Source organism: Tursiops truncatus, chromosome 5 (genome assembly GCF_011762595.2).
Source record: "Tursiops truncatus isolate mTurTru1 chromosome 5, mTurTru1.mat.Y, whole genome shotgun sequence".
Taxonomy (NCBI): domain Eukaryota; kingdom Metazoa; phylum Chordata; class Mammalia; order Artiodactyla; family Delphinidae; genus Tursiops; species Tursiops truncatus.
The window spans coordinates 110917037-110941856 of NC_047038.1; the positions used below are offsets into that span (position 1 = coordinate 110917037).

The 24820-nt window shown below is 40.0% G+C and overlaps 1 protein-coding gene across 6 annotated transcripts in view; it reads right to left on the reverse strand.

Moving 5' to 3' along the window:
- The window catches only part of ARHGAP10 (Rho GTPase activating protein 10), a 326473-nt gene that overhangs the window by 111167 nt on the left and 190486 nt on the right, over positions 1–24820 (reverse strand). For 5 of the 6 annotated variants that reach the window (XR_012332146.1, XR_012332145.1, XR_012332144.1 and 2 more), the window contains 2 exons: positions 17970–18044; positions 11500–11587 (listed from right to left, as the gene is read on the reverse strand). Coding sequence is in view for 3 of the 6 variants with exons in the window: in XM_073805517.1 (XP_073661618.1) it covers positions 11500–11587; positions 17970–18044 (163 nt within the window). In the remaining 3 variants the exon portion in view is untranslated. The remainder of the gene's footprint in view (positions 1–11499; positions 11588–17969; positions 18045–24820) is intronic. The other variant, XM_019926557.3, reaches the window with a different exon arrangement.

A 24820-nucleotide genomic window follows, 5' to 3' on the forward strand; every position in this document is an offset into this window, starting at 1 on the left:
TTCTACGTGCTGCTTATATCACTGCTGTATGTCTAGCCAGGCAATGCAGCATAAAAAAATATTAAGTATTGTTAATGTTGGGGAAGCAGTAATAAAAATGACAAGTTCCCCATACAAAATTAATTATATTGAGTCATCATACCTGTCGGCTTCTCACCCAACATGACCTACCTCTCAACGGGCTCTGTCTAGGGGTATAAAGCATAATATTTACTAGAGTGGCATTTTCTTCCCCAAAAGTCCCATTCTCATTTCCAGGCTTAGAAGTTTCTTCCAGGTAAAATCATTTTACTACAAACCTCACAAAATAGCTCATCTCTCCCCTGACAATGGGAAAATGCTGAAATGAACACATGACCGGAAATCAAAATTATGGTCGGAACAGATGGGAAATCAACCAGAGGGCTGGAATCCAACCCTCGTTTTAGCTTAAAAAAAAAAAAACTTCGCCTCAAGTCAGAAGAAGATGACAGGAGATGCCATACATGTATCTATCGCACATCTTTTTCTACCTCCCAGACCCTGGAGGCTTTGCTCATTTTAGTTTAGTGTTTGTTGGGGGACGGAGGGGGGATGGGGATGTTTGGCTATTTCCCTTCATCTATTTCCAACCTCCGATCCAATATTTGCAGCGAAAAGAATTCAAGGGCAACAGCTTCTTTGGTGAGAAAAGCTATATTCAGCTTCGCGTCATTGTGCCGTAAGTGACCCAGGCAGGCTGGCTCCAGAGCCCATGCTCCAAACCATCACACTGTATTACCTCTTGTGCTAAAAGAAACACCCTTGCTTGACCGTAACCAGGTAGCCAAAATGAAGGTAAATAAAAACCTCAGTTTTCTCCTCTTTGGTGCATCACCAGAAAACTTATTAAATCCTGATTACTGCATCTTCAGTTGCTAAAAATAACATAGGGGAAGGGAACAGCAACCTAACTTTCAACTCTCCCAAGGCATCTGCCATTTTATGATAATCACTTTATCACCTTCAGGCAGCCTGTGTGTATTGTTAGGAGTGAAGTTATACAATAATAGCATCTCCTAATGTTCTTCTGTAGGCAATGCTTGCTTAAAAGTGAAATTCAATAGGATGAAGCAATGTAAAGAGAAAAAAACAGAAAAAGTAACACAAGACCAGAGACAAGAAGGAACTAACTTCAGAGAGTATAAGGAACCAGAAAGAGGGCTTCCCTGGTGGCGCAGTGGTTGGGAGTCCGCCCGCCGATGCAGGGGACGCGGGTTTGTGCCCCAGTATGGGAAGGTCCCACATGCCACGGAGCGACTGGGCCCGTGAGCCATGGCCGCTGAGCCTGCGCGTCCGGAGCCTGTGCTCCGCAAGGGGAGAGGCCACAACAGTGAGAGGCCCGCGTACTGCAAGAAAAAAAAAAAAAAAAAAGAACCAGAAAGAAACTGTATGTATTGCAGAAAAAGATCCTCTAGTTTATTAAACTAATTCCCCCAACAAGGGAAGAAAGAATCATGTGAAGTAGGAAAAAACACACATGCAATTTACTACAAAAGAAGTGGATTTTTGCCCTTAGCTTCCAACCAATAACCAAATCATTTTGAACTGTACTAGGCATAAGCTTAAAAAACAGTAAACTGGGTTTAAAGCTACCTCCTGGCAAGGCACCATCCTCTGCTGGTCAGATTAATATAGGACATTTATTTTACTTTTATATCCTTCACCCATTCTGTCCTTCATCCGTCTAATACAGGCCTTCTCAACCTCAGCACTACTGACATTTTGGACATCTGGGGACAGGGGAGGGCCGTCTCGCGCACTGCAGATGTTCAGCTGTCCATCCCTGGTCTCCACGCGTTAGATGCCAGCAGCATCCCTCTTCAGGAATCCTGCCAACCAAAAATGTCTCCAAATATTGCCAAAGAGCCCTGGAGTAGGGCTGGAGAGTGCCAAAGTCACCCCCAGTTTAGAACCTCTGCTCTCATATTTGAGTGACAGAGTTAGCTCTAGATGCTGAGATACTGCAATGACCAAAACCACATAAGATGTCAATATCATCAGGAAGTGTACACTCCAATCCCAGGGTTGGGGCTAATGAGATATTACCATAATCCTCATCTAAACCAGTTACTCACTACCAGTGGCAAACTAAATATAAGCACAAAGATTTAGTCTTCATTTTACCCCCTTCTAGAACAGGGATAATAATAAGGTCGTCCCTCAGCATAAGCAGGGGATTGGTTCCAGGACCCACTTTGGACATCAAAATCGGCAGATGCTCATGTTCTACAGTCTGGCCTCAGTTTCCACAGATTCAACCAACTGTGGACCGTAAACAACCTACACCATCCACGGTTGGTTGAATCCGTGAATGTGGGACCAACCTGAGGATACAGAGGACTGACTGTACTTAAAAGGTTAAGAAAAAAAATCTCAAACAGTGGCTAAAAACATCTTCTTTGGCACTTGAGGAAGATGGCGGAAGAGTAAGACGCAGAGATCACCTTTCTCCCCACAGATACATCACAAATAACATCTACACGTGGAACAACTCCTACAGAACACCTACTGAACGCTGGCAGAAGACCTCAGACCTCCCAAAAGGCAAGAAACTCCCCACGTACCTGGGTTGGGCAAAAGAAAAAAGAAAAAACAGAGACAAAAGAATAGGGACGGGACCTGCACCAGTGGGAGGGAGCCGTGAAGGAGGAAAGGTCTCCACACACTAGGAAGCCCCTTCGCGGGCGGAGACTGCGGGTGGCGGAGGGGGGAAGCTTCCGCGCCGTGGAGGAGAACACAGCAACAGGGGTGCGGAGGGCAAAGCGGGGAGATTCCCACACAGAGGGTCGGTGCCGACCGGCACTCACCAGCCCGAGAGGCTTGTCTGCTCACCCGCCGGGGCGGGCGGGGCTGGGAGTTGAGGCTCGGGCTTCGGTCGGAGCGCCGGGAGAGGACTGGGGTTGGCAGCGTGAACACAGCCTGCAGGGGGTTAGTGCGCCACGGCTAGCCGGGAGGGAGTCCGGGAAAAAGTCTGGAGCTGCCGAAGAGCCAAGAGACTTTTTCTTCCCTCTTTGTTTCCTGGTGCGCAAGGAGAGGGGATTAACAGCGCTGCTTAAAGGAGCTCCAGAGACGGGCGCGAGCCGCGGCTAAAAGCGCGGACCCCAGAGACGGGCCTGAGACGCTAAGGCTGCTGCTGCCGCCACCAAGAAGCCTGTGTGCGAGCACACGTCACTCTCCACAGCCCCCTTCCTGGGAGCCTGTGCAGCCCGCCACTGCCAGGGCCCCGTGATGATCCAGGGACAACTTCCCCGGGAGAACGTGCGGCGCGCCTCAGGCTGCTGCAACGTCATGGCGGCCTCTGCTGCCGCAGGCTTGCCCCGCATCCGTACCCCTCCCTCCCCCCGACCTGAGTGAGCCAGAGCCCCCGAATCAGCGGCTCCTTTAACCCCGTCCTGTCTGGGCGTGAAGAGACGCCCTCAGGCGACCTACACGCAAAGGCGGGGCCAAATCCAAAGGTGAACCTCGGGAGCTGTGCGAGCAAAGAAGGGAAAGGGAAATCTCTCCCAGCAGCCTCAGGAGCAGCAGATTAAAGCTCCACAATCAACCTGATGTACGGGCATCTGTGGAATACCTGAATAGACAACGGATCATCCCAAAGTGAGGAGGTGGACTTTGGGAGACATGATAATTTTCCCTTTTTCTCTTTTTGTGAGTGTGTATGTGTATGTTCTGTGTGTTATTTTGTCTGTATAGCTTTGCTTTCACCATTTTTCCTAGGGTTCTGTCCATCCGTTTTTTTTTTACTTTAAAAAAATTTTTAATAATTACTTTTTATTTTAATAACTTTATTTTATCTTACTTTATTTTATTTTATTTTATCCTCTTTCTTTCTACTTTTTCTCCCTTTTATTCTGAGCCGTGTGGATGAAAGGCTCTTGGTGCTCCAGCCAGGAGTCAGGGCTGTGCCTCTGAGGTGGGAGAGCAGAATTCAGGACACTGGGCCACAAGAGACCTCCCAGCTCCACGTAATATCAAATGGCGAAAATCTCCCAGAGATCTCCATCTCAACACCAGCACCCAGCTTCACTCAACGACCAGCAAGCTACAGTGCTGGACACCCTATGCCAAACAACTAGCAAGACAGGAACGCAACCCCACCCATTAGCAGAGAGGCTGCCTAAAATCATAAGGCCACAGACACCCCAAACACGCCACCACACGTGGACCTGCCCACCAGAAAGACAGGATCCAGCCTCATCCACCAGAACACAGGCACTAGTCCCCACCACCAGGAAGCCTACACAACACACTGAACCAACCTTAGCCACTGGGGACAGGCACACAACGGGAACTACGAACCTGCAGCCTGCAAAAAGGAGACCCCAAACACAGTAAGATAAGCAAAATGAGAAGACAGAAAAACACACAGCAGATGAAGGAGCAAGGTAAAAACCCACCAGACCAAACAAATGAAGAGGAAATAGGGAGTCTACCTGAAAAAGAATTCAGAATAATGATAGTAAAGATGATCCCAAGTCTTGGAAATAGAATAGAGAAAATGCAAGAAACATTTAACAAGGACCTACAAGAACTACAGAGGAAACAAGCAATGATGAACAATACAATAAATGAAATTAAAAATACTCTAGAAGGGATCAATAGCAGAATAACTGAGGCAGAAGAATGGATAAGTGACCTGGAAGATAAAACAGTGGAAATAACCTACTGCAGAGCAGAATAAACAAAAAAGAGTGAAAAGAACTGAGGACAGTCTCAGAGACCTCTGGGACAACATTAAACCCACCAACATTCGAATTATAGGGGCCCCATAAGAAGAAGAGAAAAAGAAAGGGACTGAGAAAATATTTGAAGAGATTATAGTCGAAAACTTCCCTAATATGGGAAAGGAAATAGTTAATCAAGCCCAGGAAGCACAGAGAGTCCTATACAGGATAAATCCAAGGAGAAACATGCCAAGACACATATTAATCAAACCATCAAAAATTAAATACAAAGAAAACATATGAAAAGCAGCAAGGAAAAAAAACAAATAACACACAAGGGAATCTCCATAAGGTTAACAGCTGATCTTTCAGCAGAAACTTCGCAAGCCAAAAGGGAGTGGCAGGACATATTTAAAGTGATGAAGGAGAAAAACCTACAGCCAAGATTACTCTACCCAGCAAGGATCCCATTCAGATTTGATGGAGAAATTAAAACCTTTACAGACAAGCAAAAGCTGAGAGAGTTCAGCACCACCAAAGCAGCTTTACAACAAATGCCAAAGGAACCTCTCTAGGATGAGACACAAAAGTAGGAAAAGACCTACAATAACAAACCCAAAACAATTAAGAAAGTGGGAATAGGAACATACATATTGATAATTACCTTAAATGTAAATGGATTAAATGCTACCACCAAAAGACACAGACTGGCTGAATGGATACAAAAACAAAACCCATATTTATGCTGTCTACAAGAGACCCACTTCAGACATAGTGACACATACAGACTGAAAGTGAGGGGATGGAAAAAGATATTCCATGCAAATGGAAATCGAAAGAAAGCTGGAGTACCAATTCTCATATCAGACAAAATAGACTTTAAAATAAAGACTATTACAGGAGACAAAGAAGGACACTACATAATGATCAAGGGATCGATCCAAGAAAAAGATATAACAATTGTAAATATATATGCACCCAACATAGGAGCACATCAATACATAAGGCAAATACTAACAGCCATAAAAGGGGAAATCGACAGTAACACAATCATAGTAGGGAACTTTAACACCCCACTTTCACCAATGGACAGATCACCCAAAATGAAAATAAATAAGGAAACACAAGCTTTAAATGATACATTAAACAAGATGGACTTAATTGATATTTAGAGGACATTCCATCCAAAAACAACAGAATACATATTTTTCTCAAGTGCTCATGGAACATTCTCCATGATAGATCATATCTTGGGTCACAAATCAAGCCTTGGTAAATTTAAGAAAATTGAAATCGTATCAAGTATCTTTTCCGACCACAACACTATGAGACTAGATATCAATTACAGGAAAAGGTCTGTAAAAAATACAAACACATGGAGACTAAACAATACACTACTTAATAACGAAGTGATCACGGAAGAAATCAAGGAGGAAACCAGAAAATACCTAGAAACAAATGACAATGGAGACACGACGACCCAAAACCTATGGGATTCAGCAAAAGCAGTTCTAAGAGAGAAGTTTATAGCAATACAATCCTACCTTAAGAAACAGGAAACATTTCAAATAAACAACCTAACCTTGCACCTAAAGCAATTAGAGAAAGAAGAAGAAAAAAACCCCAAGTTCAGCAGAAGGAAAGAAATCATAATGATCAGATCAGAAATAAATGAAAAAGAAATAAAGGAAATGATAGCAAAGATCAATAAAACTAAAAGCTGGTTCTTTGAGAAGATAAACAAAATTGATAAACCATTAGCCAGACTCATCAAGAGAAAAAGGGAGAAGACTCAAATTCATAGAATTAGAAATGAAAAAGGAGAAGTAACAACTGACACTGAAGCAATAAAAAGGATCATGAGAGATTACTACAAGCAACTCTATGCCAATAAAATGTACAACCTGGAAGAAATGGACAAATTCCTAGATAAATACAACCTTCTGAGACTGAACCAGGAATAAATAGAAAATATGAACAGACCAATCACAAGCACTGAAATTGAAACTGTGATCAAATATCTTCCAAAAAACTAAAGCCCAAGACCAGATGGCTTCACAGGTGAATTCTATCAAACATTCAGAGAAGAGCTAACACCTATCCTTCTCCAACTCTTCCAAAATACAGCAGAGGGAGGAACACTCCCAAACTCAGTCTACGAAGCCACCATCACCCTGATACCAAAAGCAGACAAAGATGTCACAAAGAAAGAAAACTACAGGCCAATATCACTGAGGAACATAGATGCAAAAATCCTCAACAAAATACTAGCAAACAGAATCCAACAGCACATTAAAAGGATCATACACCATGATCAAGTGGGGTTTATCCTAGGAATGCAAGAATTCTTCAATATACGCAAATCACTCAACGTGATACACCATATTAACAAACTGAAGGAAAAACACCATATGATCATCTCAATAGATGCAGAGAAAGCTTTTGACAAAATTCAACACCCTTTTATGATAAAAACCCTGCAGAAAGTAGGCAGAGAGGGAACTTTCCTCAACATAATAAAGGCCATATATGACAAACCCACAGCCAGCACTCTCCTCAATGGTGAAAAACTGAAACCATTTCCACTAAGATCAGGAACAAGATAAAGTTGCCCACTCTCACCACTCTTATTCAACATAGTTTTGGAAGTTTTAGCCACAGCAGTCAGAGAAGAAAAAGAAATAACAGGAATCCAAATCGGAAAAGAAGAAGTAAAGGTGTCACTGTTTGCAGATGACATGAAACTATACATAGAGAATCCTAAAGATCCTACCAGAAAACTACTAGAGCTAATCAATGAATTTGGTAAAGTAGCAGGATACAAAATTAATTCACAGAAATCTCTAGCATTCTTATACACTAATGATGAAAAATCTGCAAGTGAAATTAAGAAAACACTCCCATTTACCACTGCAACAAAAAGAATAAAATTTCTAGGAATAAACCTACCTATCTAGGAATAAACCTACTTAAGGAGACAAAAGACCTGTATGCAGAAAATTATAAGACACTGATGAAAGAAATTAAAGATGATACAAACAGATGGAGAGATATACCATGTTCTTGGATTGGAAGAATCAACATTGTGAAAATGACTATACTACCCAAAGCAATCTACAGATTCAATGCAATCCCTATCAAACTACCAATGGCATTTTTCACAGAACTGGAACAAAAAAGTTCACAATTTGTATGGAAACACAAAAGACCCCGAATAGCCAAAGCAATCTTGAGAACGAAAAATGGAGCTGGAGGAAACAAGCTCCCTGACTTCAGACTATACTACAAAGCTACAGTAATCAAGACAGTACGGTACTAAGAGGGAAGAGATATGGGAACACATGTATATGTATAACTGATTCACTTTGTTATAAAGCAGAAACTAACACACGATTGTAAAGCAATTATACCCCAATAAAGATGTTAAAAAAAAAAAAAAAGACAGTATGGTACTGGCACAGAAACAGAAATATAGATCAGTGTAACAGGATAGAAAGCCCAGAGATAAACCCACGCACATATGGTCACCTTATCTTTGATAAAGGAGGCAGGAATGTACAGTGGAGATAGGACAGCCTCTTCAATAAGTGGTGCTGGGAAAACCGGACAGGTACATGTAAAAGTATGAAATTAGAACACTCCCTAACACCATACACAAAAATAAGCTCAAAATGGATTAAAGACCTAAATGTAAGGCCAGAAACTATCAAACTCTTAGAGGAAAACATAGGCAGAACACTCTATGACATAAATCACAGCAAGATCCTTTTTGACCCACCTCCTAGAGAAATGGAAATAAAAACAAAAATAAACAAATAGGACCTAATGAAACTTAAAAGCTTTTGCACAGCAAAGGAAACCATAAACAAGAGCAAAAAACAACCCTCAGAATGGGAGAAAATATTTGCAAATGAAGCAACTGACAAAGGATTAATCTCCAAAATTTACAAGCAGCTCATGCAGCTCAATATCAAAAAAACAAACAACAGAATCCAAAAATGGGCAGAGCAGCTAAACAGACATTTCTCCAAAGAAGACATACAGATTGCCAACAAACACATGAAAGAATGCTCAACATCATTAATCATTAGAGAAATGCAAATCAAAACTACAATGAGATATCATCTCACACTGGTCAGAATGGCCATCAACAAAAAATGTAGAAATAATAAATGCTGGAGAGGGTGTGGAGAAAAGAGAACCCTCTTACACTGCTGGTGGGAATGTGAATTGGTACAGCCACTATGGAGAACAGTATGGAGGTTCCTTAAAAAACCACAAATAGAACTACCATATGACCCAGCAATCCCACTACTGGGCATATACCCTGAGAAAACCATAATTCAAAAAGAGTCATGTACCAAAATGTTCATTGCAACTCTATTTACAATAGCCAGGAGACGGAAGCAACCTAAGTGTCCATCATCGGAAGAATGTATAAAGAAGATGTGGCACATATATAAAATGGAATATTACTCAGCCATAAAAAGAAACGAAATTGAGTTATTTGTAGTGAGGTGGATGGACCTAGAGTCTGTCATACAGAGTGAAGTAAGTCAGAAAGAGAAAGACAAATACCGTATGCTAACACATGTAAATGGAATCCAGGAAAAAAAAAATGTTATGAAGAACCTAGGGGTAAGACGGGAATAAAGACACAGACCTACCAAAGAATGGACTTGAGGATATGGGGAGGGGGAAGGGTAAGCTGGGACAAAGTGAGAGAGTGGCATGGACATATACACACTACCAAATGTAAAACAGATAGCTAGTGGGAAGCAGCCGCAAAACACAGGGAGATCAGCTCAGTGCTTTGTGACCACCTAGAGGGGTGGGATAGGGAGGGTGGAAGGGAGGGAGACGCAAGAGGGAAGAGATATGGGAACATATGTATATGTATAACTGATTCTCTTTGCTATAAAGCAGAAACTAACACACCATTGTAAAGCAATTATACTACAATAAAGATGTAGAAAAATAAAAAATAAAAAAATAAATCTTTAAATAAAATACTTGAAAATAGGTAACACACACCTGAACCCACTGATAAATGTTAATTTCATTAAAAAGTGGGCCAACTGGACAACACAGGCCTCCTGATGTAATAACACAACAGGAAGAATACAGCACTGCTATGATGTATTCTTGCAATAAATAAACAAAAGCCGAATGTGAATCTAACGAAGCCTATAGATTTAACTATTAGCTTATAGGAAACATGACAGATAACAGAGAAAGCTGAGGATACCACCAGCCATATCTAAAATGTGGAAAATTCTATTTTAAAAAATGACTCAGGGGCTTCCCTGGTGGCGCAGTAGTTGAGAGTCCGCCTGCCGATGCAGGGGACACGGGTTCGTGCCCCGGTCCAGGAAGATCCCACATGCCGCAGAGCGTCTGGGCCCCTGAGCCATGGCCGCTGAGCCTGCGCGTCCGGAGCCTGTGCTCCACAACAGGAGACGCCACAACGGTGAAAGGCCCGCGTACCGCAAAAAAAAAAAAAAAAAGAGTAAAAATGACTCAGGTTCATCAACAAATTAAATGCTGGGGGGGCGGGGTAGAGGGAGGGGACTGCACAAATGAAAAACGACTTAAAACATACCAACCAAATGAAATGTGCTGACAGTGTTGAAATCCTGAAGGAATTAAAACAAACATTAAAATACGTTTTTGAAAAAAAAATCTGTCAAAATGGAACACAGGTTGAGTACTGCATCATACGCATTTTGTTAGGTATGATAATTATATTCTTTTTGTCTTTTCTGTAACGTCCTTTTTTTAAGTCCTTACCTTTTTTGAGATATGCACTCCAGTATTTATGAGTGCAGCAATGTGTTTTAGAAAATCTTTAAAGTATTATTCCAAAAAGTGGCAGTAGAGAGACTAATGAAACAAGAAGTGTCGAATGTTGAAAACTGAAGAGCAGGATAATGGGGCCATGAGGAGTCATTATACTCATCTCTCCGCTTGTATAAATTTGAAATTTTTAAAATATACAAATTTTTTAAAACACAAAATATGTAATATAAGTTGATTCTAATGTGCTTGTTGGAACCCAAATAGTATTTACCTGAAAATCAATCCTGTGGGTTGGTTAAAAAGAACTGATGATGGGGGAGCAGTGCCATTTGTCTGCCAGGCAAAAAGCGAAGTCCCCAGCGGACCCACAGCCTAAGAATTACAGTCGTGACTGTTTTCCATTCCCTTACTCCGTGTACTTGTCCTTCATCTATCCTCAAGCTTTGTGATCATTCATTTCCTTTCTTTTCTCAAGAAAGGTGAATGCTCAAAGAAATGCTGAAGCTTTTCAAGCTCTAATCCTAGATACTTCCTATAGTAAATATAAAACTCAAAGTTTATCTTAAAAAAAAATAAAAAACCTCATCAAGTAAACTTCTTTTCAAATCGCTCGGTATATGTATGTCATCATTATAATCCTTTAAGTTCACATGGTTTACACTTAAACGAAAACGTCTTCATTTTAGCCCACAACATAAAGAAAAGATTCAATGAATGTAATAAACAGCCTTCCTCCTTACTGTTTCAGAGCATTTAATTCCAAAAACTCACATCCACAATAGACTCTATTTCAAAACCCAAGTCTATTCCAGGTCTGTTCTGTTGCAATTTATCTATCAACTGATGTTCACTGACTATGTCCCACACTTCCTGGGACATCATTAGGTACCTCATAAATGTTGTCCTTTCTCATAAGGTTTGACTTTTGAGATGCATGTTCGGAGTCTGCATTTGCTGTGTGTTAAACATCCAAACAGTCTGCTCTTCCCCCGCCCCACCACCGAGAGGAGCTCACCTCAAATACTGTTTCAGGGCACTCGTTATTGTCTTCACTTCCCAATCTATAGAATTCTCCAGGTCCACCTCATTGCAGGTTTTCACATCTGGTGAGCAAGCAAGGAAGAAAAAAATAATTCAAACCTTGACCAAATGGCTCATCTTTAAACAGCCAAACCACAAATATTGAATTCTGTGGTTTCCTATAAAAACATTACATATAATTTCTTATCATATCATAAGCCATATTCTTTTATCAGACATTTCTCACACTTCAGAAAATCTGTAGTGAAGATCGAAGTAAAAGGAGAAGGGTTGGGCTGGGAGTAGGGGAGAACTGGACAGAGCATTTAAATATTCATAACTGCAAAGCATGTACAGCTATTATTATTACTACTACTACTCTTATTATAAGGTACTACTCAGTAGCCATGGCTTACAGCATGTGGCATTTTGCAGTGTCTATACATTTGAACTTGTTTCAGGTGGCACGATTGCTATCACACTGTGTCATGACAGGGGAAACAGGCAGTACCCTTAATGGCAAAATTCCTATTAGAAGAACAAGAAGTCAGTGGGGGCAAAGGATGGTAAGTCTGGTCCCACACTTCTAAGGTTTATACTCATCATATTGTCTTTCTGAAGACTAATACGTGATCAACCAAAACAGAAATGACACATAAACTTAAAAAGTCTTTCATGGGTAATCTTTCACATTACCGTTACAATCTATACACTCATCCAAGAAATATTTACTAGAAGCCTCTATGTAACATGTCTGACATTCATTCTGAATTAGTTTTCTTTGTCCTAAAAGTATGTTAATGATGCATTTCTTACAAATGCCCTTTCAAATATCTAGTAAACTCTAAAGAAGATGTAAAACAGGCACTAAAAAAAAGAAGAAGTAGAAGAGTTGAAGGAGGAGGAGGGCAGCGCAATTAGTTCTGTAAAGGAAAAAGTCAACCCTGGTTGAAATAAAAGGAAAGGATAGTGGGAAAGGCAAGCATTCCAAGTGTGGTGGTATCTCCGAGCCTCGTGAGGCTGGGCTACTGCACTTGGCCGTGACCTGGCAGCAGGGAGGAGCGTGCAGCAAGGGACACACACCTGGGCTTCAATCCCGCCTCAGCCCTGACCAGCCTCACCACCCCAACAAGTCAGCTCCAAACCTCTCTGAACTTCAGCTCTTCATGTGCACGACGGAGATAACGTACACACTCTCGTGGAACTACTGAGAGCATCAAAGCAAATCAGGAATGTACGCAGATTTCCATAAATCATCAAATGAGTGGGTAATTACCACAGCTGAGTCACCAAAAGTATAAGCGCTCAGTGGTGGTACCTACCCTCGGGAGGGAGCAGTAAATGGCTTATGATGAAAGACATCAAACAATCAACAGAAACTGGAGTGAGTTTCTACGCTCCAATCACTCAAAGGAGAAAATAAGAGATTTGTGGAAAACACTTACTTCTCCCTCACTCCAGAATGATGTTTCAACTAAGACCCCCCCAGAAAACTAGTCGTTTCAGGTATTTTTTCCTCCCTTACACTGTTATTTGTCTATATACAGAAGGAAACTTGTTAGCATACCCTTTTCAAACTGAAGTTCAAAAAGAAAATCCTGTCCAAATGGGACCACCATGTTAAGTCATGCACGCCACTTAAAAAGTTTGAGGCTTCGGCATGGGAAAGGATGGGTGACAACGCAATGTTATTTCTCAAACTTTTTGAAAATAAAGTAAAACAGGAAGTGATGGTTATTTCACAGCCGTAACATCAGATATATGAAGTCGATTACTCAAAAGTCTGGAAACTTTTCAAAGCACTTCAACAGCTCTCGATTACAGCAACTGACAGCAATATGCGATAAACTACAACAATGGCAATTGACACTGATTACATTTTGATCGGTTCCTACAGTTCAGAACTCATTTGTTACTGAGTTTGTCAGACAAGCCACAGATACATTCAAGAAATCAAATTAAGCACCCTGATTAAAGGTGCAATCCTTTATAACTAGGACTAAATAATTCTGTTCTAAAGGCTTTGCCAACCAATTACTGCAGTAACTGAATATTCTCTCTGTCATTAAGTCAATTATTTAAATCTCATACAAGTCAGATAACATTTTCAATCAACTTGCTACCAGCAAATCACCATTTTCAAATCCAGGAGGCTTCTCAAGGAAATCTTTTATTTTCAGCTTTTGACCAAATGATCATTCTATATTTTGAGAACCATAGTCTTTATATGAAAAAATAAGCCATCCTTTGAATTCATGGAATAAAAAGGAGCTGTCACACGAGAAGCCAATGACTACATAATGTCTACGGTATTAATCCTCTATTAAATTTTCACTGTTTTCAAATAACTCAATCATCCCTAGCAGCTCTTAACAATCCATGGATACACTGGGACTAGGTAAATTTGTTAATAACTTATTTGGGATTCAAACTTAAAAATGCATTTAGAGTGTTCAATCAGAATATATGTTCTACCATAAATAAGGTAGAAATTCTGTTTCCTTTCTGGCCAAGGAACACTACACCTCGTGGATTAGTTTAAAACCTAAACTAATGAACAGAGATACAAATAGTTGACTTTTTATTTCGGTAAATGCTTCACAATTCTATAACCATTGGTCATTTTTTTGAAACCGGAAACTTTCAGCCCAGCCCAACGTGCTGGCACCCTACTTGACACTGACTTGGGTCCCAGTCTAAAGTTCTTAGAGACGCCCAGTGATTGAACGAGTTTGGAGAATATTCTTTATAATCCAAAATCAGAATCTTTTTCAGCTACATTAGTTTACTTTTTCCCTCAATCTTTGTGAAAAGTCCTACAAACAAAGTAAACATGGTAATATGTTTATAGTAAAACTCCCCTAAATTAGTCTGATTTCTGGTTTTCTATGGTTCTCTTAAAATAAAATCATCCAGCTGTTTTTACAAATTAAATTTAGAAACAAACAGAAAATTCACCAGCACACACAAGCTACCACCACATTTTCCCAGCACTTTCCCTTCCCTGCTCTGATGCTTTCATTCCAAAGAAGGAGAAGAAGGAAGAACACAGGACAATCCTAACTCAGCAGAGTTCCAACCTACCAATTGCGATAATTCATCTGTTACATTTTCACCCCACTTACTAAAACACCGTGACTCACCCAAAGACACCTCATCTGCTATTTCTCCCTGCCTTCCCCAGTTGCTTCAAGTTTCTAATAAAAAAAAAAAAAAAAATTCTACCAGACTATGTGTGCCCTCTGTTAGAGCAAAAAAAAAAAAAAAAAAAAAAAAAAGAAGGAAAAGAAAAACACCTGTAAAGGGAAGGAATGTAATTGCTCACTGGGGCATGTTCTTGTGGAACCTTAAGAAACTCGGTCCAAGGGAAAGCTAGGAGGCTGTCGGAAAATCCAGCACACCGCTACTTTCTGCCCCCAGGGATGGAAGCTGACCAAGAAGGCAAACAACTCTCATCACCAGGGGAGAAGGGCAGCTGCCCACTCCTTTACCTGACCTGGAGGAGTACAAATGGTGGTCAGCTGCCATTAGTACTTCATGTGTGGCGGAGAGGAGAGAAGAAAGGGGCAGGGGAGGAAAGGGAAGCGAGAAAAAGGAACGGGGGAGGGGAAGAAGAACAGGAAGGGGAAGGAGAAGAAGAACAGAGAGAAATATTTTTCTCTATTGTAATTTTAAACATGAAGGTCATGAAAACACACCCAGTAGAGACACAAGTGAAGAAAACATGCAAGATATTAAGCATGCATCCTTCTTTTAGAAATCACCACAAACTTTTACACAGGAGTATTTAAAGAATGCTGAAAATATTTTAAATACAAAAATATTTTATGTAAAAATGGCAATAAAGGAAAAATAATAGCAAAGTAAATGATTAGCTCTCAAGAACTAAAGAGAACCAAAGTGAACAGAAGTTCCTGTCAAAAAATATAAAACGACTTGGAACTTTATCTCAGATTTTTAAAAAGTTAGGTTACTTTTCATTTCTGCAAAGAAAAACGCATTCCAAACAAAAAGTACTTTGAAAAAATTCAAATTTGAAATAAACGTTATCTGGAGGAATCGAAATTTTAAAAAATAACTGCCTAAAAATGTTAAAACTTGGTAAATCTGGGGAAGGGGTATTATGGGAGTCCATTGTACTATTTACTTGCAATTTTTCTGCAGGCTAGAGATTATTTCAAAATAAAAAATTTTGGTTTTTAAAAGTAAATAAATAAAAATAACTCCGAGTACCACAAATGGGCAAAATTATCAGAATTAATTGTCTACTGGAGGGAAAAAAAACAGATTGGTACAAAAGAGCAAAATTAAAAATCTGGCAGACTCACCCAATTTTTTTCTCTTAAACATATATAACTTTGAAACAATGTAGAGAGGTTGGGAAATGTAGAAAATGAATATCTATGGGACAGTGTGTACACAACTATTCAGAAACTCAAATTCTTTTTTTGGAAGAGGTGTAAGTTAGTTCAATTTGAACACTTGCTGAATCAGGAAGAAAGGAAAGAAACATCTTAAGGTAATCTTAAATTCATTAGGAAATAGTGAATAAACCTCTTTCGTTAAGAGCTGAAGTTTGAGTTGGTAACATAAAGTAACAAGAAAATGATATTAATGCTAATAAAAATCCAAAGTTTGTGACTGACCATCTTAAATTCATACTAGGAATTATTTAGAGATGAAGTGAAATTAATTTATCCTGTGCCGTTCCCTTAAATGCATTACTTAATAAGAAAACAGTAAGTCAGTATCTTTCCCTTGTGTCAATTCTCTAATTTCCTCTGATTGCAGAATGATATGACTGAAAACACAGCATTTCTTTTTGCCAGCAGCTTAAATGAGGTTGTGTCCTGGACTTCTCTATGCTGAGCCTCACGGAAAGTGAAAACAGTTTTCCAGGTCATGAATTTTTGAGGGTTTAGATATTTTAAGCACCTTGCAAGTTCAGAACTGTCTTGGGACATTTCCCATGAGCAGAGGAAAGTACCACCCAAGTCCAGGGATGTGGATGATCATATGGTTTTTCTAAGTTTAAGAACAAATTTGGAGACAGCTTAACACCTCAGGGTGACCACAGGGACACCTGCTTGTTTGAGCTGCCCTTGAACATGAATGAGAAGATAATAAAATAAAGCTATCGTCCTTCTAACCGATTCACTGCCAAGTGTGCCTTTCAGCCTTTCTCCCTTTCTGATACCAACAGAGTCTTCCAGTTCTAATCACCATAACACCATCTTGGAAATGAGAGAAGTGTTTCTAATTTTAAAATTAACTAAAAGCAGATGCTGTCGTCCCATTAAACCCTGCCAGCTGCTACTGAACCACTGGCAACCTGAGTCTATTTCATTTGGAGCCCACTAATGGTAAAAAGGAAAATCTGACTGCCAAAATTGCATACCCAAGTCAAACCAGAGAGGCAGAAAATGAAAACAACTCGCGAAAGCGAATGTATTCTAACAAGGCTCTCCAAGTCATGACGAGGCATTTTTCCTGTGGTTAATAAGCTCAGAAAAGAGTTGTTGCTTATTAAATCCTGAATTCAAACGCAGCCAAACAAGCAACGCTATCCGTAACATCCCGGCTGATTTGATTCAGCTCGGTTGATGCTTGCTCAAAGTAAGTCTTTGCGACAATGCTTTAAGATGCAGACGGGTTTAAATGCATTGACAGAATACCTGAGGGCACTGTTAATACTGATTAAAGTGAGATATCAAATAAATTAATATTTAGCGAGGTCATAATGACAGATCGGTTTGACACACAGGCCCTCAAGCCTGATGAGTTATCGTCACCCCCCAGGAGGCAGCCTGCTTTGGGGTCATGGGGGGCGGAGGAGCAGGGCCTCTTACAGGTGGCACTGAGCTGACAGCAGAGTGTAATGTAAAAGCGCTTTGTCATTCACATAACGTCTGGGGTAATGAAATGAATTCACTTTCTGGCTTCCTCTTGTCTGCGATGCCAAAGAACACTGTGTTATCAGCACAGATGGAGCAGGCATGGTTCTGGAGAACAGCCTGGTGCAAACTACAGACAAGCCACTGTGCATACCAATGAATCCCTGAGAATCAGACCCTTGCTGCTGAGTGACAGTTGTGGAAGCTCCAGAAAAATGAGCGAGGCCCAGTGGTCTTGTGCAACCAAATGTACTGTCAAGACTTTGGACGGGCAATTTGGAAGCCATGCAAATCACAGAGGCCTGGCTGCTACTCCCCCTGGGAGAAGCAAGCAGTAGAAGACGTTCACCCATGAGCTGCCTTCTTTTCTTCCTCCATTTCTTAGTAAGGGGGACCTGAGCAAACGCTAACCGACTTCTCTGAGCTAACTATCTCTGCTCAGGAGAAAAGGACTCCAAGACAGCAGACGAAAAGGATGAATTCCCAAGTTACGTTACTATGAAACACTGAGTTGCAAAGACAACGAACATAAACAAACAATGCATGGAAAATGATTAGAAAAGAGGCATACCCATCAACATACTCAGAAGTCTCTGGACCTTTGAACTCACCCCCACAACTCTGTACAATCCTTGGTCGTTTATACCTATTTGGAAGAGACGAAATGTTAGCAAATACGAGACAGTCAAGTCTGAAAAGCTGTCAACAAACAGTGGCACTCAGAATCCTTGCTAACTCACGTTAGCAGCATTCCCGTTGCCTATAAAAACAACGTTTGACAAAAGTGAGTGTTTACCAACTTGCCTTAGCAGCTTGGTACTCATGACTTATGGTTGGAAGTTGATCTCCTGAAACACTGTTGCAGGTGGCCAAAATGTAAGGAGCCAGTGGTTATGAAAAAAAGTTGATTAAGTAGTACTCACACATACCAATGCAATTTGCAAAGATGCACGGCACCTTTCCTGTTTCTTATGTTTACTTATTCTTCAGATTTGTCTTGAAAACTTTTAGCCTTTTAAAAATAATATGGTGCTGGTTAGGACACAGGAAGAAACCGTTGTGCGGCTGATTCTTGAAGACCATGGAAATCACTCACTCAAAAGTAAAGCAAAACTTGTTTTGTTCAGGGTTTTTTTAAGAGCCATTACAGGCACTGTCCAGTAAGAAGCACTAAGACTCCAAAGGAGGACCAGAGGCTGTTTCACTGGGCTGCCTTTTGTTTCGTTCTCCTTACTCAGTTTCAAGCTTCTGAAATGTCCTATTCGTCTGTTATTTGCTGAATTGTGTCCCCCAAAATTCATATGTTGAAGTCCTAACCCCCAGTATCTCAGAATGTGACTGTTTCCGGAACTAAGGTCTTTAAAAGAAGGGGTTAAGTTAAAACAAGGTCATGAGGGTGGGCCCTAATCCAATATGACTGGTATCCTTATAAGCAGAGATCAGGCCACAGATGCAAACGGAAGGAAGACAGTGTGAAAACACAGGGAGAAGATGGCCATCCACAAGCCGTGGAGAGGGGCCCTCAGAAGAAACCAGCCCTGCGGACGCCCTGTCTCGGATCTCTAGCCCCGAGAACTCTGCGAAAATAAACTTCTGTTGCTTAAGCCACCCAGTCTGTGGTACTTGATTACGGCAGCCCCAGCAAAACAGACACACCTTCTCTCTCGACTGTCTCTGGAGAGCTCAAAGGACCAGAAGAGGAAAGGCTGGCCCTTCAGCCTACACAAGACTATTAAGAAGGCTCAAGAATCAAAGTAGCAGAGAGGCACCTTCATGATGGGAAACACTGACTCCAAGAGCAGAGAAAGATGCAGGTCAGCCCTGCCAGGAGTTGGGAAAAAAAAGAAACTGTCAAGAAACACAAAAATCAGAGCTTGAGCCTGCCGGAGGAGAAAACACCAGCCACAGCCCACTCCTTCTGTCTCCTACAAGCTAGAAGACCATGCCCAGAGAATTTTAAATACCAGAGGATTTTTGTCAATACTACTCTATTTAAGAAACCTAAAATAGTGGCCTCAAAGCCAGAAGCCAAAAGAGCAAGTCATATGCTGCAAACAAACGTGCCCTCTGAGAAGTGCCCGACATACAAAGAGAAATGAAATAAGAATGTTACTTCAGCAATAATCATCACTCTGTGCTGGTAATTACTATCAGATAATAGATCAAGTTCAAATTCATCAACCCGAGAGAAGGAGAGTTCATTGCTAATGCGTAATGAAAGGTACAAGGGGGAACTAATGCTACTCAACACAGTTTTTCCTTTTTTAACATGAAATTTAAATAAACCTCCTATAAAAGCAGCTTGGAAACGGCACCTAGAACACATACACTCAAGTCATGTAGGATTTACTGTTTCTTGTTACATTGTCCTTAAAAGCTCTGGACTAGGGACTTGGGACAAATTTTACATCTATGAACACACACATGACATACAAAAGACATCATATAAACAGGTTTGAAGAATATAAACCAATCAATACGCCAAGTCATACGATTCGTATATCCTCTCCAACTTCTCTTCCAAATTTCCCCTATCAGCCAAAGGGATCAGTATTTCTCATCACCAAGTATTAGAATTTTGAAAATTTTCTTTGACTTCCTGTCACTTTCCAAATGCAACAGATCGCAATCTCTGCATTTTCTTCACACTCTGGACTAATCTCTGCTTCTTCAGCATGGCCTCGAATTTGATGCCTGCATGTTGGGCATCCTTACAGGGACATACACACAACCATAATCCATTCTGAACACCATCATTTTTTCTACTTTCCATTTTTCAAGCCACTTTGATTACCTTTAGGTCTCTCCCATCCTCATTTAAAAGTTAAAGTCATCAGATCCAATCCGAATTCCTCAGCTGAAGAAGCATGTAAGGCACAGACACATAACTCCCCATAAAGGGTCCCACCTCACCTACCCACATTTATTGCAGAGTATTCGTCTTCAATCAGAGCAGACCGCTGACTATCAAATTCATCCCCTCCTCAGGCACAAGTCTCCTCTGACGGGGAAGTTCTTCCCCTTCTCTTCATTAATAACTCATCTGCCAAATACGTATTCACCAAATACATGGCAGGTGTGATTCTAGTTGCCCAAGAGTCGACAGTGAGCAAGGTGAAGTCCCATCCAGACCTTCAAATCAGAAAAAAATCCCACCTTTTCTGTCACCACCCACAGTGATATTCCCTTTTATTAAAATTTTTATCTGTTTTGAACTTATATATTCTTTTCTCACCATTTTTTCTATTGAAGTGTAGTTAATTTACAATGTTGTGTTAGTTTCAACTGTACGGCAAAGTGATTCAGCTATACATATCTGTGTGAGTATATATGTGTCTATATCTATTCTTTTTCAGATTCTTTTCCGTTATAGGTTATTACAAGATATTGACTACAGTTCGCTGTGCTCCACAGTAGGTCCTTGTTGTTTACCTAATTTATATACAGCAGTGTGTATCTGTTAATCCCAGACTCCTAACGTCTCTCCCCCACCACCGCCACTATCTCCTTTGGTAAAGCTAAGTTTGTTTCTATGTCTATGAGTCTGTTTCTGTTTTTGTAAATAACTTCACTTGTATCATGTTTTAGATTCCACATATAAGTGATATTGTATGATACTTGTCTTTGTCTGACTTGCTTCATTTAGTATGATAATCTCTAGGTCTATCATGTTGCTGTAAATAGCATTATTTCATTCTTTTTTATGTCTGAGTAATAGTCCATTGTATATATATATGTGTGTATATATATATATATATATACACACCACATCTTCTTTATCTATTCATCTGTCGATGACATTCAGATTGCTTCCATGTCTTGGCTACTATAAACAGTGCTGCTATGAACCTTGGGGTGCAGGCATCTTTTTGAATTAGAGTCTTTGTCTTTTCTAGATATATGCCTGGGAGTGGGATTGCAGGATCATATGGTAGCTCTATTTTTAGTTTTTTTAAGGAAACTCCATCCTGTTCTCCATAGTGGGTGTACCAATTTACATTCCCACCAACAATGTAGGAGGGTTCCTTTTTCTCCACACCCTCTGATATTCCCTTTTTCTGAATGTGACTCGTAATTATTTTCTTTTAACACCTGATCACATTTTAAAACAAGCCCACATTCTGCTATTCACAGTTGCCAAAATCAAAAATCTGAATGCCTGACCTGACATCAGGTTATTTAGGTCTGTATTTTTCCCCACTCAGCATGAATATTCATATGTCACTATGTTAAAAATAGTTTCCACACCAAACCTATCTGAAGACGTTAAATATAAGACAGTATATGTCCTATATTGCCTTTGCTCAAACACGTCCACCTCAGAATTTTCAGATTAAGAATCGTGGACTCTGGGACTTCCCTGGTGGTCCAGTGGTAAAGAATCCACCTTCCAGTGCAGGAGATGTGGGTTCGATTCCTGTTTGGGGAACTAAGATCCCACACGCCGCGCGACAGCTAACTAAGCTCACGCACCACAACTACTGAGCTTGCGTGCCTCAACAAGAGAGCCCGCGTGACACAACCAAGACCCGACGCAGCCAAAAAAAATTAAAAATAAATAAATTGTTAAAGAAAAAAAAGAATTGTGGACCTGTGTTCTTCCTTTTCTCCCCAAATACATAGAGATATTACCTGGAAAGATATTAGGTTAACTTTGATTTGGACTTTTCTCGTTTGTTTATTTTTAATAGCTTTCACGGTGCCTTGCATAGAATAACTGAGTACAGAATAGGTATAGCTAGGTTGATCTGACTTGAAATTATTTTAGAACTACAGATACAGATTGAACTTGGCCCAAACCAGACATTACACTTAAGAACTAAAAACTTTAACATCCAAGGTATTAATAAACAAAACGAAAAGACAACCCTCAGAATGGGAGAAAATATTCACAAATGAAGCAAGTGACAGGGATTAATCTCCAAAATATACAAATAGCTCATGAAGCTCAATACCAGAAAAACAAACAACCCAATCAAAAAATGGGCAGAAGATCTAAATAAACATTTCTCCAAAGAAGACATACAGATGGCTAAAAGCACATGAAAAGATGCTCAACATCACTAATTATTAGAAAAATGCAAATCAAAACTACAGTGAGGTATCACCTCACACCAATCAGAATGGCCAACATCAAAAAAATCTACAAACGATAAATTCTGGAGAGGGTGTGGAGAAGAGGGAACCCTCCTACACTGCTGGTGGGAATGTAAACTGGTACAGCCGCTATGGAGAACAGTATGGAAGCTCCTTAAAAAACTAAAAATAGAGCTACCATATGATCCAGCAATCCCAATCCTGGGCATATATCCGGAGAAAACCATAATTTGAAAAGATACATGCACCCCAATGTTCAATGCAGCACTATTTACAATAGCCAGGACATGGAAGCAACCTCAATGTCCACTGACAGATGAATGGATAAAGATGTAGTAATATGTACAATGGAATATTACTCAGCCATAAAAAAGAACGAACTAAGGCCATTTGCAGCAACATGGATGGACCTAGAGACTGTCATAATGAGTGAAGTAAGTCAAACAGAGAAAGATAACTATCATATGATATCACTTATATGTGGAATCTAAAAAAAAGGGTACAAATGAACTTATCTACAAAACAGAAACAGAGTTACAGATGTAGAAAACGAACTATGGTTACCAACGGGTAAGGTGGAGGGGAAGGGGATAAATTGGAAGATTGAGATTGCCATATACACACTATTACATATAAAATAGATAACTAATAAGGACCTACTGTAGAGCACAGGGAGCTCTACTCAATACTCTGTAATGGCCTATATGGGAAAAGAATCTAAAAAAGAGTGGCTAAATTTATAACTGAATCACTTTGCTGTACATCTGAAACTAACACAGCATTATAAATCTACCGTACTCCCATAAAATATTTTTTTAAAAATCCAAGGTATTAAAACTTTTTCGGCATACCACAGCTTACTGACAGGTATCATTACCACAATACTTTCTAACTTTTAACAAAAATCTATAATTGGGTCAAAGTGTTTATAGGCCCAAGGATTTTTTTTCTTTTAATTTATAAGATTGGTTCTGATCGGTAGTAAAGGCAAGGTAAGTGCTCTCAAGTTCACTGACAAGCAGCTGATGACAGCTGTCCCTGGGCAAAGCGGCCAAGGTGATATCAAACGTGCCTTCCTTCCCACCACCTGCCTCCTCCAATCTCACACAGTGCTGTCACTAAGCACGGCCCACATCTTCCTTGAGGAGAGGGGCGAGAAGTAGAAATGAGTTTCATCATCATCTCTGCCTCACTGTTTCCTTCTCCAAACCCAAATGATGCTACCAGACCCAGAGGGTCCGTTCAGCTCCAGAAAACAGCTGCCTGGAACTCAGGAACCCCAGTGGGCAACCAGAGGTCCTTGTAGGTGGGCTGGAGAATCAAAAGAGAAAAGAAGATACTTTGAGACAATAAAAAAAAAAATTACAAGCAAAAGAAAAACAAAAAGTTTTAGAGGGTTGATAAATTCCATTAAACAACAGAGGTGGAGGTAAAGGCTGGAGGGACTCAACTGACAAGTCAGTGAAGTAAGAAGAAAACACAGTGCCATTCGGAGTTAAGGAAGCAGAAGAGAGAAGAAAGGTAATTAAAACTCGCACACAGGAAAGGCAAACAGGGAGAAGAAGAATATAAAATGAAAGGAAGGAGAAGTTGGAAAGAAGTGAGAAGACAACAGGCTAGAAATTATATCACACTTAATTTCCTGTTAATTTCATAAAAAGTATTGAGGACTTACTAAATTTTAGGCACTGAGTTAGAATAAAGTGAACACATAGGGTAAAATTAAAAAGAGAATTAAAATGAAAACAGAGAACAACTTGGGACTAACCCAGCCAGAAAGTCTTTTGTTTAGGAAAGAACATTTTTGGCTTCAGGAGCAGAGTCTGTGCCTGAGAGCCCATGGTATACATTTAGCAAAGAAACTGAATAATAAATAAACTGAATCAGTAATTGATAAGCTGATGATTGGTTAGTAAAGAGATGTGGAAAGAAAATGAAAAGACAAAAAGGATTATTTATAACTACAAAAAATAATACAACATTGTAAATCAACTATACTCCAATATGAAATTTTTAAAAAATGTTTTAAAAAGAAAAAAATAGATATAACAGTATAAAAAAGTAAGGCTCAAACTGGAACATCAATACTTTTGATGGTAACAGGCACAAGATTATTGCAAAAAACTTTCCAGGTGTGTGATTCTACAGAATAAATGATCAGATTCCAGGGGTTTATAAACTAACATTCATTCAGTTCTCATCTAGTAACCAGCAAAGTGCTTGGTGTGAACTGAGATATTTGAGCAATATTTGCAGAGGAAGTGAAATGTTTACTTGCATTTGTGCACGTTGACAACAGGGGTGAAAGGTCATTAATGTTCATGT